The 18952-nt window shown below is 43.5% G+C and overlaps 1 protein-coding gene across 1 annotated transcript; it reads right to left on the bottom strand.

Annotated features, from left to right (window-relative positions):
* Positions 1-355: 355 nt before the first annotated feature.
* On the bottom strand, positions 356-18073 carry pfkma (phosphofructokinase, muscle a). The gene is made up of 23 exons (XM_080294282.1): positions 17755-18073; positions 15974-16094; positions 14941-15014; positions 14716-14793; positions 9482-9671; positions 8722-8887; positions 8507-8551; positions 8076-8184; positions 7886-7981; positions 7702-7794; positions 6838-6963; positions 6671-6735; positions 6255-6318; positions 6001-6147; positions 4897-4967; positions 4739-4826; positions 4472-4624; positions 4212-4376; positions 3952-4013; positions 3321-3432; positions 3126-3225; positions 1586-1691; positions 356-1496 (listed from the first exon to the last, which is right to left on the bottom strand). Exons 2-23 carry the CDS (start codon positions 16062-16064, stop codon positions 1355-1357), a joined length of 2343 nt encoding a protein of 780 aa, XP_080150408.1. The 5' UTR covers positions 16065-16094; positions 17755-18073; the 3' UTR covers positions 356-1354.
* Positions 18074-18952: the final 879 nt, after the last annotated feature.

The raw sequence follows: 18952 nt of genomic DNA, 5'->3' as shown, positions 1-18952 counted from the left end.
TCCTCATATGTGGATCTCATTTTTGTCAGAAATAAAAATGAGGTTAAAAAAAAAAGATCTGGCAATTCTTTGTTTTTACATTCATGAGGTCCCAATATGCCCAAATATCAAAGAAATATTAAAAATGCATGCCATGGAAGAGCTCAAGTCTTAGGAGGTTAAAGTTGCTTCTCTGGCTGATTAGCTATTTATGTTAAAAAGCAGTTAAATGTGTGTACTTAAAAAAGTGGCGAGCGAGTAGGCCAGGGTTCTATAAATCACTATATAAATTTGTTCTTTTCAAGTCTACGTATCATCACAGCGATATGGGAATTTCAGCAAAACCATAAATTAGTAAGTGCCTCAAAAGAATAAGTCAGTAAACAAAGCTTTTATTAACATGTTATAACATTTGTTACCAGAAAATTTACCAAAATTTATTGAAAACAAATAAAACAAAACAAAGGCTGCTTCAGTTGTAGTCACAGTTCTTCGTTAAACATAGGTAATCTCTTTTTGTTATGGCTTTTTCTACATACATTTATTTTTATGACAAACCCATACAAACAGAGCTTATTCAGAGAATAATATATCTGTGTTTGAATATGTGCAGAGGATATTTAAACAGATCGCTATGAGTCCATCTTTAGCTGCACCCAGCTCAAGTATTGTTCAAAATCAGGATAAAGAAAAGGAGGCTGAATGTGTACCGATGGATCACGTTATTAAAGCTGGCTGCTTTTACCAGACATCAATGGTTTTCAATTGGGGTTCAAAATTTTCGGGGGCAAGAACCTCTTGGAGTAAAGGACGTTTTCTAAAGATTTGTGATTGAGGCTTACTAATTCAGATGCATTAGGTGTAATTATATCAGCGCTTCCAGTGACCTAAAATTCATACGTATAGGTGTAACGGGTACAATTTACTATGGCTACAAGGAAAAACAAAACAAAAACACTAAATGACGTCTAGATGATCATCAGGTCACGCAGTTGCTAAATATGTAAACTTTTAATCACTGTGTTCGCTGTATGGGTTTTGATCAGACACCATTTCCAAAATAGAGTGTAAATTAAAAATTAGTCTGCTAGTTTCTCTGGACAGATCACATTAATTGGCATTAATCACCAACAACACAGTGTTTTGGGGGGATTATCAGTCATCTTTAATGGCTTGTTTTCTTCTGCACTGTGTATTCAGGAAAAGCTTTTCAGGATGAGGAGGGCTACAAAGAGGAAGCAAACAATCAGGACAGGAAAGATAGCAGCTCTTTTACTGAGGCAGACAGATGGTTAAACAAGAAAACATAAGTTTGTTTATGGAAAAGAACAAAATCCCCCTGTCCAACTGCGTACTAACAGGGAGCAGATGGCGTCTACTTCCCAAGAAAGCTACTCTTCTTGATCACATGCTCCAAGTCGGCGTGTTCAGAGGTGTCCAGTTTGATGTCATATTTAGCCAAGATCTTCATGATGGGCCTGATTTTCAGCCACCACTGTATCTTAGGGATGCGGCGCCTGCAACAGATGGGAGGGATCATTCACTCGGATGCTTGTTATTGTACTTATATTCTTACAACATGTGAGCTCGAAAATATATATCCTACTCAAAATCTGTGTCTTCCTTCAATTCAGCGAGAGGTTGGAAGGTGAGTGCCCTTTTTCTCATTCCCAGCACGCAAGCGGAGTCTGCTGTGTTAGCAAAGATACGACCTAAAAGCCCCAAAGACAAACTGATTAACTAATTCATGATTCACATTCCACATGACTTACTGAAAGGAATATTCATAACATATGATTATGTATGAAAAATGTACATTTAGAATGACAAAACATGACGTAGATCTGCTACACGATTGTTGTCAATGTTTGGCTCGGCCACTTGGAAGCTTTTACATATTAGAGCATTGAACGTAAAAACAATCATCTGGTCTTCAGCAGCTTTAAAAACAGCCCCCTTTTCAGTTTCTGTGAACAATTTCACAGTTTCATTGTTTATTTAACCAAAACTAAATTAAAAAGCAGAAGCATTGTTTGAAAAACTAAAGCTCACACCGTTGTACAGCAGTTTTATGTATCACTGTATCAGTCTTTCTAATGTCCACATATTTATGGCAGCTCTGGACCTTGACTAGACTATTGCACCACCTTGATTCTTTTCTTTTCCAGCTATTGTGTTGTAGATTAGCTGGTGTGACTGAGATCATTGTCCTGTTGTGCGAGCTAGTTTCAGCCCAGCTTTAGCTGTCACACAGATGGCCTCACATTTAACTGTAGAATACTTCAATAGAGAGGTGCCCTGATCCTGTGGCTGCAAAACAAGCTGAAATCACCACCGTGCTTGACCGCTGATATGAAGTGTCTCTTCTGACCAAACACAGCACTGGGTATTATGGCCAAATATCTCCCTCTTTGGTCATGTCTTTCAAAAGGACATTGTTCTAGGGGTTTTGTGGTTTGTTTAGAAGCAATTTTGCAAATCCAAGTCATAATTTAACGTGCTAACTGAGGCCTATAGAGTCTGAAATGTAGCACTTGGGTTTTTTGCAGTTTCTCTGAGGATTGCATGGTCTGACCTTGGGGTGAATTTGCTGGAACATCCACTCATGGAAATACTGGGAGCTTTTCTGAGTGATCTCCACTGGAGAGCAATCCTCACTGTAGAATGATGGACTTTATCTGACTGATGGGCAGCAGCAGTTGCTCCTCTAACAGCTCTGCTGATGTCTTTCCTCCTTGGCGTCATGTTAACACACATTTGAATGCTGCAGAGCAGAAAACTGCCAAAAGCTCTGCTTTTATAGAAGTGCTCACACTTAAAGATGATCAGTTAATCAAGTGCAAGATTGGCAGCAACTGGCTGCTATTTACCTTCTTTTTCACACATTTGTCAAATAAATCCCAAGATGATGTAACAGGTCATGAGTTGCTGTTTATCGTATGTTTTATTAACCAAATTTTAAGGTTAATTTTGATATGTACAGACTTATAACTGACAGAAGGTGTACTTTTTCTTTGCTATGACTTTACAACATGAAATTAACTCTACATATAAATATATCAGATTCAAGAAACTTTACTTCAAAACTTTAAACAACGGCATATTTCATCATATATAACACAGAGTTTGGCTTTAAGTGCACATACCATGCCTATAGCACTCCTTCAGTTTGTCAGTAAGCCACAGAACTGCCTTGGCACCCATCTTTGTGCCAAAGTTTCTGTCGAAGGGTGTAGGAGTGCCGCCCTGCAGTTGGTAGAGGACACGCAGTTAGAATAAATCACAGAAAAATGAGGAGCAAACCAATTATTGCGTTTGGACATTTCCCCTCATGAACACACCTGCTGCATGTGTCCAAGGACATTCTTACGGCAGTCAAAGATGCCTTTTCCCTCCTCTGAGTACAGGTTGAAGATGAAATCAGTCGTGTAGTTGGAATTGCAGTTTTCATTCCTTTTGAACAATGAACAGTAAATTATTCTGCTGTTGCCTGAAAATAAATGGACTTTTATCTGGTTTCAGAGCATGAATTATGGGTCCTGTTCACAGCAGACATTGTAAAGGTGTAATAATGGCTCATTTGAATTCAACTATGACAGTGAGCCAATCAAACTAGAGCAGATAAATAAAATTCTTTACTAGTTTTATTATTTAAACCGTCACTTTCCTATTTTGAAATGACATGCTTTCAGTTAAAATTGCCTGTTGTATAAAAGAACTCGTCTCCTGGGTTCTTATTGTTTTGAATATCCTGAGTTTTTGGTGTTTGTACTACAGAAAATTGAAGCACTCGCTGTGAGTTTGTGATTGATGCTCTGCTAAATCAGTGATTCACAATGACTAGAGGGTTACAACAACTGGATATTCCGAAGATTTACTCAGTAGCAGTTAACCAGATTACTGGTTTTATACCAGGTATTTACCTTCTTCCTGTTGCACTTCATTTCTTTTCCCTGCCAGAACAAAACCTACCTGAGCACCAGACCTCTCTTCACTGTTGTCTTCATCTTCTCCACCATGTGCTGGACGTTCGCCTGTGAGCAAAAGTTCACCTAATTACTTTTCAGACTCCATAAACTTTAAAGACAGAAAACTGAAACCAAAAGAGTGCAACACAACGAATTCATTATGTTTCTGTCCTCAGGAAGAAACTGCCCTCTTAAGACAGTCACTTCAAGCAATGAACTCACACTTGATGGCCATGCCCTCTTCTTCACCGACTTTCAGCTCACCTCCAGATCTTTAATGTCGAATTTTTCCTCAAAGATGTAAGCGGCATCAGCCCCAGCAGCCAGACCTGCCATGGTGGCTAAGTAGCCACAGTATCCACCCATAGTCTCAACGATAAACACGCGGCGCTTGGTGCCTGCTGCAGACTGCTTGATCCTGTCACAGGTCTGCAGAGAAACAAACCAGAAAGTAAAAGATAAACTGCTTCCTTTTTAATTTATGTTTGTGCATGTGCATATATATTTGCTGTTCAGCCACTAACGGAGGTGATGGTGTTCAGGGCAGTGTCAGCGCCGATGCTAAAGTCAGAGCCAGGGACGTTGTTGGATACGGTGGCAGGGATAACCACAATGGGAATGCACATTTCCTCATATTTCTCCCTAGCCTGCACCAGCTCAAGGCCTCCAACATACGCCTGCAGCAAAAGAGGAGACGCAGATTCTTTTTTTTTTTCTGTGCTTCTAGTTTCAGGAACTTCTGCTCACTTTGAATGAGCAGAAGAGAAACAAAGCCTTCTGCCACTTCTTACCTCAAAGCCGCCAATGATCACCAAAGCGTGGATGTTGAATTTGGCGATGTTCTGGCTGATCTCCTCCAACCTTTTGCCTGGAAGAGTTCTTCGGGAATACAGGATACATGTTTATTTTCCAAATATAAAATCAAAGAAACAAAAATGCATATTTTTACCTCTTGGTGCCCAACATTGAACCTCCTTTTCCAGTCCAGCCACTCACAGAAGTCCAGATAATGGGCTCGATCTGTAGTGAACAGGAAGATCTAACTGAGCTTATATAATAAAAGTAAAACACTTATAACTATTGGAAGACAAAGTACAGTACTCACACATGAAAGCAATGACTTACTTGAATTATTTGAAAGCATGTATCTGCATTTGACCCCACCCAATAAAAACAGAAGAGAAGCAGAGGTCTTTTATTTTGAAAGGCCCGTTTTTGTTTTTTTTTTCTTTACGTGACACATAGATGCAAAAAGGGCTTCAATGGGAATAGCTCCAATTTCATGGGTACAGGGGCGTTTATATTGCTCCCAATATAAATTCCGAGCTAATCAACTGAACAACAACTGAACCAACTAATGCCACGCACACACGCACACGCACACACGCACACGCACACACACACACACACACACACACACACACACACACACACACACACACACACTGAGTCCAGTCAACAACTTCACCACAGCAACTTCTCTCTCTCTCTGATGCTACAAGCAAGAACACTGGTTGTTAATAACAGCAGTTAACAACAACAACAACAATGTAGGGATATTTTTTTAAATCCTTCTCCTCACATACATAATCAGGCCCCATAATTATCCTACAAGAGCAGTTTATTCTCAGACTGGGGGCTTATTTGTGATTCTTGGAGTATTTAAAAGTAGAATGGGAGGCCGAGCCCTTAGTTTTCAGGCCCTCTTCTGTGGAACCACCTCCCAGTTTGGTGGTGCTCATTAAAGTACACATTGATCTTTCTTCTAACATGTGTTTTCAGTGCTTTGTTAGCCTTTTTATGTCTTGCATGTATGTCGCCATTCATACTTAATATCTTGCCATTGTGACCACCACGTGTGATAACATAACAGTTGTCGTCGCTGTTTGATGGATGTTTTATGCTCATATTTTTTGATCTGACAGGGAACAAAACACCAGAGGCAACAAAAAGCAGTTCTAGTCTTCGTAACCGAAGTAGGAAGAAGATTCTTGCACGTGTGACACTGGTTCTCTGGTTTAAAAGGATAACAGATTATCAAAAAAATTATTACCTGTCCTTGAGCCAGACCGTCGAAACCTTCATGGACTCCCAGCATGGAGTGACCCTGGATGATGCCCATCCTCACCGCTGCACGCACGGCAGCGTTCATACCAGCACAGGGGGCGCCGATATTCATAATGGCCACATTGATGTTACTCTGCCAGCGACAGATGGACACAATGAGACAGCTGAAGGTCCTTAAACATGATTCAGTAACAACAGGGAGTCAGGACGAGTCTGGTTTAGAAGGTGAAGGTCGCTCACCTTAGTATCTGGAGGATTGATGTGAGCCAGCAGCTTGTACGTATTCCAGTTGTTTTCAAAACTCCTACACATCATAAAGGAGGGTTAGTGGGTTATTAGCTAGATTAAAAATACGGCTCAGCTGTTAGACTTTTACAGTGTTTAGTCAGAATAAACAATATAAAATTATTGTAGTCAGTATTTTAATGATTTTTCCTTTTTGTTATTAGGCATTACTTAATATTTAAATGGTATTGCAAGTTTTACTTTAAAGTTTTTTAATTGATTGCATGTGCCATCTAATGTCTAATTTGTTCAGCCCACAGAGCAGATGACATTGGCAGAGCCTGAAGCTGCACAATTCAGGCTCCATAGTTATACAAAGTTAGTCGACCACTTAAATGTTTTATTGCTAATACTCTCTGTGAAACACGTACTTTCCTCTGAGCTTGATGGCATCGTCAAATCTGCCCTGAGCCATGGCAGCAGTCACTTCTTTTGTCTGTAAAGCGTAAAGTCATTGTAGTGTTAGTGGATATCCCTCAGAACAGGCAAAGCAACACACTAATCATCTTTTTCCTTGGGTGAAAATACTCTGACGTACCACTTGCACGCACTCCATGAGCGGCAATCTGACGGCTTGATTCCCCGACAGGGTGACCACACAGGCGGGAGTGTCTGGGGTGGCCTCCAGCAATGCCATCACCGCCTCCACTCCCATCCTGCTGCCCTAGAGTAAACCAACAGAGCCAGTTCACCAGAGGGTGTACTACGAAGAAAGTTCAACACAGCTAGGCTTTCTTTCCGTTAGCTTTCTTGACCCAGTTCAGCCCTTCAGGCTTCGTTCATGCGCATCTAATAAAAACAGGTGCTTCGCGGATTATATGACTCTTCTGTATAAAATGATCCCTATGAGCGTCACCTACTCCACTCACAGATGTTATCAGATGATGATAATGAAATGGTGACTACAAATATATAAAGATAAAAAGATAAAATATTACAGTAAAATGTAAACACACTGTTACAAATAAGACAGGAAATTAATGCTGCAGAAAACTGTTAATGTGGTGATTTAGTGCACAGAGGAGTAAAATAATTCAAGTTTATTTTATTGCAGACTGCACCCTCTGTACAACTTGTACATATAAAACAGGTTCTCCTAGCAGAGACTCTATATCCTGCTTTATATGCTGTAAATAAAAGAAATGTATTAAAAATGTTGCATTTCCAGAGGATTTTAAACCTTCTCCAGACCAGGTTACGTGTTCAAGGTAAGTTACCATGGTGATTTAGCCATTTAAAAGCTACTTTTTTAAAGAAACTCAGACTTTTAGCTCATTATGGTTTACTACTCCATTAATTCTTACTTCATAGTACACTCCTCAGGAGTCAGGAGCCTCAGTAGAGGCAGAAGTAGAGCTGTGTACTGTGTGGATTCTACTCTGCGTTTTACTGGGACACTCACCAGGATTCTGTCGAAGGCAGAGGGTGTTCCTCCTCTCTGCACGTGTCCAAGAACAGTGGTGCGGGTATCAAAGCCGAGTCTGTCAGTTACCAACTGGACACAAACAAATCCAGCTCTTTGTTCAGTATACTGTCAGCATAGCTTACAATAATACTCGCACAATAGTAAGAACCATACAGCTTACCTTTTTGATCTGGTCAGATGTAATCGGTTTGCCATCCTTGCACATCGCGCCCTCGGCCACAATGATCACATTTAGTCGAGATCCACGGGCTCTTTGCTAAAGTAAAAAAATAATAATAATAACAGAGATAAAAGTACAAATATGCATGCAAAGAGAGGATGTGGGTATCTTCAAATGAAGAAACACTTACGTCTGACAGCCTCCTGCACAAGTGGTCCTCCCAGCCATCATCTGGCGGCATCTCGGGAATGAACACCCAGTCAGCTCCACAGGCGAGAGCCGTCACCAGGGCCAGGTAACTGCACGCATGTGTGCAAACACAAACGGTTAAGCAGCCTGATTCATAGACGTAGCCACAGGAACATGTTTTTTCGGCTGTACTTTTAAATCACAAAACCTCTTTGACAGTCACAAGATCCCACCAGTCCACTGACACAAACAATACAGAGGCATTCAGGTCATTTGTGCACCAGCATCATATTAATAAGAAGACTGTAACTGGAGAGAGTTCGTTATGTTATGCACTGTAACTACTTGTTGCACACATGAATGAGAATAAATAAGTCACGCAAATATAATAGTCTCTCAGTCTAATGACACACACACAGATAGAGTACTGACCCACAGTGTCTGCCCATCACTTCCAGGATAAATGTCCTCTGGTGGCTGTGGATTTTGAAAAAAATGAATATGCAGAATCAGTATATCCACTATAAACTGACAGGCATAAGAAAGGCGATACGTCCATTTTTTTCTAGAGTTTTCTACCTGTACATATGTGCAAACTATTAATTTGGTTGACAGATTCACTTTTTGAATGCACAGTGGGGTCTGACCTCTGTGCAGTCGTGGTGATGGCATCCACCACCTCAATGATGCGGTGCAGTGCCGAGTCAGTACCGATGGTCATGTCAGTGCCGCAGAAGTCATTGTCGATTGAGCCGACCATGCCAACAATATTGAGGTGGGACGATTTCTTAGCTTCTTCCTCAGTGATCTTACCTGCAGACATGATACATAATCTGATGATACAAACATTGGTTTGTTTGTTTTTATCCCCCTTTTTAATTTTCATGGTTTTCATTAGGCGAATGCAGCTATGTTTAGCGCCGTTTGTCCAAGACAAATTTCCAAGTGGAACAATAAAGTTTATTCTTATCTTTCTTTCTTGCAGCCTCAGACGCACAGGCCTAGAGACTGGTTGTCAACCCCTTGGTATCTACTGGTTGCTAGGGTAAAATGCTTATTGCCAACCACATAGTGAGTGGAAAAAAATGTAAAATTCAGTTATTTAGCCCTTACTGGAGCTTGTATGAGTTGTGTAACTGAGGCTTTAACTTATAAATTTAAACTTTATGCAGCATTTTGGAAACGTCCCCAAATTTAGTTTTTAGTGGTCAAAACAAAGCACACCACTGTATATTCCTAGTGAATGCACATGCTTTTCATTATTTTCCCCCACCCCGTCTTTTTGTGATGAATTAGAAGCTAATCTTGGAAGAGAGACGAGGACAGACAGATTTAGTCAGACACAAAAAGACGAGGCTGAAAGATTTGACACATTCACGATTCTCGCAGCCTCGTTTGTCTCTTTACCTGCTCGGACCAGATCAACCAGCAGCCCCCTCCACTCGGTCCTGAACTCGTTGGCTCCCGTCAGACTGCCGTCTCCACCGATTACACACAGGTTGGTGATGCCCAGCTTCACCAGGTTGCAGGCGGCCTTCATACGACCGTCTCTGGTTCTGAAGTCCTTGCAGCGAGCGCTGCCGATGACAGTACCACCCTAACACAGGAAGAGGAGAAGCTTTTATAACTGGCTTTGAAAACGTTAATGCAGCATTGACAGACAATTAACCCAACAGTGTTTTCCATAACAGTTAGATATCATCGGGTCAGCTTTATAACAGCTCATTAGGGTGGCCTGGATTCCCATGGAGTGAGGTTGCATCACGAGTAAAGACGATATCTTAGAAATCTGCCGCAGCCTCTGCTGCCATTCACACACACTTCATAAATGTCAGTGTGTCACTCCTTGCCAGACTGCTGTATTTAGACAAATAACTATGAATGATGCCGTTCAGTATTACCACGATCCTTAAATCACAGGGCAGAGTCACTTGTTTAATGTCATCACTCAGCTTGTTGTGATATCAGAAGCATTTACAGAAGCATCCATTTGTTACCACAAACCCACTTCCATAGAAGTTGCGATGCTGCAAAAAAAGGTAAATAAAAACAGAATCCACTGATTAGAAAATCTCATAAATGCATATTTTATTCACAATAGAACACAGAAGGTCAGAGGTCAAGGTCAAGGTCAAGGTCAGATTTATTTATATAGCACATTTCCAACAGCCGATGCTGCACAAAGTGCTTAACAATAACAATAAAATTAAAAACTACAGTGTAATACAATAATAACAATAGAAACAATAAAATAGAAGAATTGAAACAATACTAACTAATTCAGATAAATCCAAAATGCTTGGGTCATAATGTGTTAAAAGCCAGAGTGTAAAAGTGTGTCTTTAGTAAAGATTTAAATTGCTCAAGAGTTTGAGCAGATCTAATATTAAAGGGGAGACTATTCCAAAGTCTGGGACCTGCCACAGAGAAGGATCTATCACCACGAGATTTGAGGTTAGTCCGTGGAATGGACAACAATAGTTTTGAACTAGATCTCGTGGGTTTTCCTGGAGCATAGGCAGAGAGGAGCTCTGACAAGTAGGGGGGGGCTCGGGCGTTGAGTGACTTAAAAACAAAAAGTAAGAGTTTAAATTGGATCCTGTAGGGGACAGGGAGCCAGTGTAAAGAGGCTAAAATTGGGGTTATATGCTCTCTCCGTTTGGTACCGGTTATATCAGAAAATATATCAGATGTTTAAAGTGGGAAAATTTTATATTTTAAGAAAAATATTAGCTCATTTTGAATTTGATGACAGCAAAGCATGTCAGAAAAGTTGGGACAGGATCAAGTTTACCACTGTGTGGCATTCCCTCTTCTTTTAACAACAGTCTGCAAACATCTGGGAACTGAGACCAGCTGGGGAACCTCTGGGAGAGGAAAGTTGTCCCGCTCTTGTCTGACATAGGATTGTAGCTGCTGGAACATTTTTCCACAATTTGTAGATGCAGTGTTTTGCAGATTAGTCAGACTGAGGCTGACAAACTCCCTCCTTCATTTTTTAGGTATGTATCTGCTTCCTTTTGTTATCAGCATAAACATTGATTGTAATTAGAAACTCAACTTAGGATCCTCCCCTCCTGGAATCGCTACCTTATCGTGGTGGAGGGGTTTGTGTGTCACAGGGATCCCAGGGGCTATGTTGTCTGGGGGCTTTTGCCCCCTGGTAGGGTCTCCCATGGCAAATTGGCCCTGGGTGAGGGACCAGACAAAGAGCGATTCATAAGACCCTTATGAAAAAGACACCGAGGGAACAGTTTACCCTGCCCGGGATAGGGTTACCGGGGCCCCGCCCTGGAGCCAGGCCCGGGGAGGGTGCCCGAGGGCGAGCGTCTGGTGGCCGGGCCTTAGTCCATGGGGCCCGGCCGGGCACAGCCCGAAGAGGAGACATGGGCCCATCCTCCCGCAGGCCCACCACCCGCAGGAGGCGCCATAGGGGTCGGGTGCATTGTGTGCCGGGTGGCGGCCAGGAGCGGAGGCCCTGGCGGACTGACCCCTGGCTGCCAAGACTGGCAATAGGGACATGGAATGTCACCTCTCTGGTGGGGAAGGAGCCTGAGTTAGTGCGTGAGGTTGAGAGGTACCGGCTAGATATAGTCGGGCTTACCTCTACACATGGCTCGGGCTCTGGAACCAGTCTCCTGGAGAGGGGCTGGACTCTGTCTCAGTCTGGAGTTGCCCCTGGTGAGAGGCGGCGGACTGGGGTGGGTATCCTAGTATCCCCTCGGCTTGCTGCTGGTACGTTGGGGTTTTTCCCGGTGGACGAGAGGGTTTGTTCCCTGCGCCTTAGGGTCGGGGAACGGGTCCTGACTGTCATCTGCGCGTATGCGCCAAGTGGCAGTTCAGAGTACCCAGCCTTCTTAGAGTCCCTGGGCGGGGTGCTGGAGGGTGCTCCACCTGGAGACTCTGTTGTCCTGCTGGGAGACTTCAATGCTCACGTGGGTAACGACAGCGAGACCTGGAGGGGCGTGATTGGGAGGAACGGCCTCCCTGATCTGAACCCGAGCGGTGCTTTGTTATTGGACTTCTGTGCTAATCACAGTTTGGCCATAACGAACACCCTGTTCGAACATAAGAGTGTCCATAAGTGCACGTGGCACCAGGACGCTCTAGGCCGTAGGTCGATGATCGATTTTGTAATCGTATCAGCAGACCTGCGACCATATGTTCTGGACACTCGGGTAAAGAGAGGGGCTGAGCTGTCAACTGATCACCACCTGGTGGTGAGTTGGATCAGGTGGCGGGGGAAGACGCTGGACAGACCTGGTGCACCTAAACGCGTAGTGAGGGTGTACTGGGAACGTCTAGCAGAGGCCCCAGTCCGCGAGATCTTCAACGCACACCTCCGGCAGAGCTTCAACAGCATTCCGAGGGAGACTGGGGACATTGAGTCCGAATGGACCATGTTCAGCGTCTCCATTGCCGAAGCTGCTGCATTGAGCTGCGGCCGCAAGGTGGTTGGTGCCTGCCGTGGTGGTAATCCCCGAACCAAATGGTGGACACCAGAGGTGAAGGGAGCCACCAGGCTGAAGAAGGAGTCCTATCGGGCTTGGTTAGCCTGTGGGACTCCGGAGGCAGCCGACAGGTATCGACAGGCCAAGCGGAATGCGGCTCGGGCAGTGGCTGAAGCAAAAACTCGGATGTGGGAGGAGTTCGGAGAGGCCATGGAAAAAGACTTTCGGACTGCCTCGAAGAGATTCTGGCAAACCGTCAGACGTCTCAGGAGGGGAAAGCGGTGCTCTACCTGCACTGTGTATAGTGCTGGCGGAGCGCTGCTGACGTCGACTGAGAAAATTGTCAGGCGGTGGAAGGAATACTTCGAGGACCTCCTTAATCCCACTGACACGTCTTCCGAGGAGGAAGCAGAGTCTGGGGATGAGGGGAATGACCCGCCAATTTCCGGGGGCGAGGTCACTGAGGCAGTTAAACAACTCCTTGGTGGCAGAGCCCCTGGTGTTGATGAGGTCCGCCCCGAGTTCCTGAAGGTTCTGGACGTTGTAGGGCTGTCCTGGTTGACACGCCTCTGCAATGTTGCGTGGAGATCAGGGGCAGTACCTGTGGACTGGCAGACCGGGGTGGTGGTCCCCATCTTTAAGAAAGGGGACCGGAGGGTGTGTTCCAACTACAGGGGGATCACACTCCTCAGCCTCCCTGGGAAAGTCTATGCCAGGGTGCTGGAAAGGAGAGTTCGTCCGTTAGTCGAACCTCGGATACAGGAGGAACAATGCGGTTTTCGTCCTGGTCGCGGAACACTGGACCAGCTCTTTATCCTCTCCAGGATACTTGAGGGTGCATGGGAGTTTGCCCAACCAGTCTACATGTATTTTGTGGACTTGGAGAAGGCATTCGACCGTGTCCCTCGGGGTGTCCTGTGGGAGGTGTTGCGGGAATATGGGGTGTCTGGCCCATTGCTACGGGCCATTCGATCCCTATACAACCGTTGCAAGAGCTTGGTTCGCATTGCCGGCAATAAGTCGGACTCGTTCCCGGTGGGTGATGGGCTCCGCCAGGGCTGCCCTTTGTCTCCGGTTCTGTTCATAATTTTTATGGACAGGATTTCTAGGCGCAGCCAAGTGGCGGAGGGCTTTCGCTTTGGTGGCCTCAGAATCTCATCTCTGATTTTTGCAGATGATGTGGTTCTGTTGGCTTCATCGGGTGAAGGCCTCCAGCTCGCACTGGAACGGTTCACAGCCGAGTGTGAAGCAGCGGGAATGATGATCAGCACCTCCAAATCTGAGGCCATGGTTCTCAGCCGGAAAAGGGTGGAGTGCCCACTCCGGGTCGGGGATGAGTTCCTGCCCCAAGTGGAGGAGTTCAAGTATCTCGGGGTCTTGTTCGCGAGTGATGGGAGAAGGGAGCCGGAGATCGACAGACGGATTGGGGCTGCAGCTGCAGTAATGCGGACGCTGCACCGGTCCGTCGTGGTGAAGAGGGAGCTGAGTGTAAAAGCGAAGCTCTCAATTTACCGGTCGATCTACGTCCCTACCCTCACCTATGGCCACGAGCTGTGGGTAGTGACCGAAAGAACGAGATCGCGGATACAAGCGGCAGAAATGAGCTTCCTCCGAAGGGTGGCTGGCCTCTCCCTTGGAGATAGGGTGAGAAGTTCGGCCATCCGGGAGGGGCTCAGAGTAGAGCAGCTGCTGCTCCACATCGAAAGGAGCCAGCTGAGGTGGTTCGGGCATCTGACAAGGATGCCCCCTGGGCGCCTCCTGGGTGAGGTGTTCCAGGCATGTCCCACCGGGAGGAGGCCCCGGGGCAGACCCAGGACACGCTGGAGAGATTATATCTCTCGGCTGGCCTGGGAACGCCTTGGTATTCCCCCGGATAAGCTGGAGGAGGTGGCTGGGGAGAGGGAGGTCTGGGCCTCTTTGCTTAGGCTGCTGCCCCCGCGACCCGGCCCCGGACAAAGCGGATGAAGATGGATGGATGGATGGACTTAGGATCCTAAAAACTGACAAAAGATGAACCGATCAGAATGAATTTTGGCCTGTTAATTGTTGATTTCTTTGTCAAGGGTGACTCTTTAAATATTAATCCTTAACATAGAAATGAGCCTACAATATATATTAAAAAAGGCATTTTTAATAGTCTTGTCCATGGTACAATAAATACGGGTCTTTATTCAGCTGTATATCACTCACCAGCTGAAGCATCATAGACACACTCTCCCATGTAGCGAGACAAATGTTTTCTCCTCCATCCACCAGGCCCTGGTAGCCCTACAACACATGACAACATACACCGTCAGGCCTGAGCTGATGGCCTCTGTCATGACTTTAACAGGAAACTCTCTCCTATGTGTCTCCATCTTATATTTAATTGCTGTATTCTGATGCCAACATGTCACCTGTATGCCGCTCAAATACCTCATGGACAAAGTAGACTTTGGCTCCAGTGTAGATGCCGACTCTGACTGTGGCTCTCACGGCTGCATTCATGCCTAAAAACACACAAATGATCTGATCTGTGATGACTGAACATTTCAAACTTTCTATCAAATATCACCCGAACACTGTCGGGCCTTATCTTAACCTTTAAGTGACTTAGTGTGCACACAGGCACATGTCAAGCCAAGAATAGCCATAAGGGAAAAGTGCATCTTGTGCATAATCTTGGCCCTTGAAGTCCGGCACACTAAAGGCCACTGTGGGACTTTGTGTTGTGGCTGTTGGCATGTTGCAGCTCTTGTTTCAATAGACAGCAGCTGTGGTTGGGGGTGTTTCTCTTGTCCATACCAGAAAAAGGTCACTGCCACTAAGATTAGCTCCAAATATGTAAAATAAGGGAACACACAAGGGGAAGAAGAGGCAGATAAAGCTCCAGAAGGATTCACAGGAGAAGCAAAACAAAAAATAGAGAGAAAGAGAAAAGTTTTTAATTAGTGTTTCATATTCACTGTGATCCTCACGTAGTCCACATTATTCTACTTGAATAAAAGCAATGATAATAACACCTTGGACTTGAACCTTTAAACAATCGGAGTTCATCCAGTTTTAACCCCCACCACACTTCTACTCTGAGACATTACGAGCAGTGTAACATTAGGCATTGATGGTGGAGTTAATCCAAGATGTAATCCTCCTATCATGTTCTGGACTTCAAATGGCACTTGCAGCCAAAACTCCGTCGGCCTCTGACAGCTGTCATTCAGCACTGGAAAAAATGTTGCTAGCCCTTTATATTCTCTGGCTTCTGATCTTATTTAAAATGCTGTGCAGTGAGAGCATAAAATGATACTCTATTAGCATCCACGAGACAAAGAGAAACTAGGACTTCAACAGCTTGCTGGGATTCAGAGATCAGACACATCAGGAGAAGATGCTGTCTGATCGTTCTTCTACCCTCCACTGAGAATCATTTTATGCTCAAAATAAAGCAAAGCCTCATTCCTCTGCTTACCCTGAGCGTCTCCTCCTGACGTCAGCACGGCGATGGATCGTCCGACCCCCATCTTTGTGGGGTCCACGGTTGGTTGGAGGTCCTCAGACATGTTTCCAGAGGGACCGGGCAGACAGGTGGCCTTGATGAGAGGGGGGAAAGAAAAGTAGAGTGCTCTTCCTTCACTGTCTTCTCATGGGAGCCCGAGTAAATCCACTGGTTTTATAGACTACTGTTCCTGATCCTGCCCCCTTCCACCGCTCACTCACACAGCTCGACTAAATATAATCGGGTGCAGGGATCACCTGCAATAAACAGCAAGAGAGAAAAACACTGCACGTGGCAGGAAACGGTTTGACTACAAAAAATAAAAAAGTACCCACACACCTACTTAGCTGCTCAATCCAAAATACTACCAACCTGTTTTAATTTGACTAGAAGACACACCCAGGCCTGACTGGTAACAGCCCTGTTCAGTAAACAGACTTTTTTCAAAAGGACGCCCTTTAGACAACTTCTGGTGAGAAGTTCTCACCAGAAGCACATTGTGACAAAAATCACAGGGATTTCTGAGTGACTGGGGGAAGCTTTATTTAAAATAATCAGTCTATGAAAGGTTACAAAGACATTTGTAAGGCACTGAGACCCTCCACATGCCCACAGTAAGAGGCATTAGGGCCCCTCCATCTAAGATCATCATGGGCCTCCTGCTCGCCCATCTCTGATAAGCCTAAAACGTTATGGTCCAAAGTTTGAATGTATATATCACTCAATGTTTAAACATAAATATCTCAAAAATCATTTAAGATGAAAGCCTGAAATTTTTACTGATTTGTATAATAAAAGTGAATCAGGATTCATGTTCAAACATTACCTCAGATTTAATCGTGCAAAAACAAAAGGAGTTCTGAAATGTATACAAAGCTAAACCTTAAACGGAAATATTATAAAGGTTCAAATTTATGAGAAAAAAAATCATTTTAAGACAAATCATAGGTGTGTGAGCAGAAAATGACCTAAAAATCGGAATATTTGAGACAGACCAACCCATTGTCTACAAACAGCAGGCAAAGTTACCAAAGTTCCCCCAAAAGCAAGACAACAACAAGTGACCATCAAAGGGTCCCTCAGGCCTCTCTCACCTTAGCGAAGGTCAGTGTTTATGACTCTACTATCTGCAGCAAGAAGAAAACCACTGCCAGCTATCTGACTTTATGACTCAGTACACTTTTGAGTGTTTGGAGGACGTGGGGGGTCCCGACCCCCACCAAACACAGAATCCCCCAAAAGAAAACATGCATGGAGGTGGAGGTTATCCGTCGTGGGGGTGCTTTGCTGCTTCTATTCAACATGCCACGTTGAGGGAAACATGTGGGTCGTCAAGCGAGACAATAGACCCAACCCCATGAATAAATGCCTCAGAGATTAAACTGTTTAGGAATAAAATCAGAGTTTCTGACTGGTCCAATACAAGTGTGGACATGAAACACACACAAGAAGTAGCTCATGCTTGCAAATTCTCCAAACAGCTTTTCTGCACAGTGAGACAGCATGGTCACAGATCTCATCTCACATTATGCTTAGTTGCACCTGATGCTTATTAAACTACTTGATTTTTGATGACTTTAGTTTTTGCTTTAAAAAACGAAAACTAAATAAATAAAAAATACGCACATCATTCATTTCTCATCAGTTTTCTCAAAAGCATCTATATAACAGAAAAGCTCTTCAAATAAAGCCTCGCTAAACTGTAAAGGCACAAAAACTTTTCCCCAAACCCGACAAAACTTTAATCAGAATACCTGTGGAGAAGTTAGTTTCAGAATAAAAGCGGTTTGGTCCGATGTTCGCGCAGCTCGCTTTTTGTTTCCTGAGAGCCAAAAATGAAAAAAAAAAAAAAAAAAAAAAGAGAGAGAGAGAGAGAGAGTTTTTTTTTTCGTTTTAAAGCGAGAAGGAAAATTCAGGGCCGGCTTTTGTCTTTGTCGTCAATAACGACAAACCGAAAACAAGAAATCAAAATTATCAAAAAGGACCAATTTGTGCTTTGGGGGTATTTGTGTTTCGCTTAGAAGAATGGAAAGAAGAAAAAAATGTAAGGAACGTGACCCGGAAGTAGAAGTCTATACCTCAAATAAAAGCGCACGGGTTAGAATTTGCTTTCAGGTAAACAAAGATTTTATTTATTTATTTATTTATTTTTAACTTATATAAAAAAAAGTTCTCTTTTAGCAAAACGTTTCAAATATGCTCTTATTTATTTATGCAGCATGATTTAAAAGCATAATTATATTAGCTGCGTGGAGCGATGACCCTCAATTGGTATGGAGTGGCAAGAGTGCCAAAATGAAATAACAAAAATACATCGTAGAAAACATTCATTTAAATAATTATTGAAATTATTTTTAAATAATTATTTAAATAATTATTTACACTGTGACTTGAATGCATCTTACATTTGTAGATTGTACTGCTTTAAATTTGTCTCAAAACCCCATGTGGTCATGCAACGTGCCTGTAAGTGCGTATAAAGCGATTCGTCCACATATATTTAAGGCTTTGTAACTGAGTGAAAGATGTTAGGTGTGGTTTTAGACAGTTGTACACACAGAAAGAATTTTGAAATGAGAAATGATCAGATTCATGAGCTGAACTGAATACATTGTGCATAGATTTTTTCAGGTTTGGATGTACATTTGTAAAATAGTTTTACTTGTGAAGCATGAGCGCGTGAGCCCTCAAAATACACAAAAATCACTGTACGCATGAATAAATATTTAATAATATTTGAATGAAATGAAACTAGCAGAGAACAGACCTACTTATTTGTCTTTTTAAAACATATATCATGTATCTGGCAAGATGTTTAAGAATAAAAGGTCCATTAATGTGTAATGATTTGGAAAGGACATAAACACTGGACTAATTATGAAAAAGGCATTAAAAAATATGGTACACCAGTATATCAAATAATATTGTTTCATCAACAGAATGTTCTGTAGA

Source organism: Astatotilapia calliptera, chromosome 20 (assembly GCF_964374335.1).
Source record: "Astatotilapia calliptera chromosome 20, fAstCal68.1, whole genome shotgun sequence".
Classification (NCBI taxonomy): Eukaryota; Metazoa; Chordata; class Actinopteri; order Cichliformes; family Cichlidae; genus Astatotilapia; species Astatotilapia calliptera.
The sequence above is the reverse complement of the archived record's forward strand: the minus strand, read 5'-3'. Positions and strand labels throughout refer to the sequence as shown.

Excerpts from the sequence above, each read along its gene's own strand:
- pfkma (XM_080294282.1), bottom strand. The coding sequence starts at position 16,064 with ATGTCTGAGGACCTCCAACCAACCGTGGACCCCACAAAGATGGGGGTC. Across the intron at positions 7,795-7,885 it reads CATCTGACCAGATCAAAAAG|TTGGTAACTGACAGACTCGG; the intron begins GTAAGCTGTATG and ends GTTTGTGTCCAG. Across the intron at positions 4,377-4,471 it reads CCCTGAACACCATCACCTCC|ACCTGTGACAGGATCAAGCA; the intron begins GTTAGTGGCTGA and ends GTTTCTCTGCAG.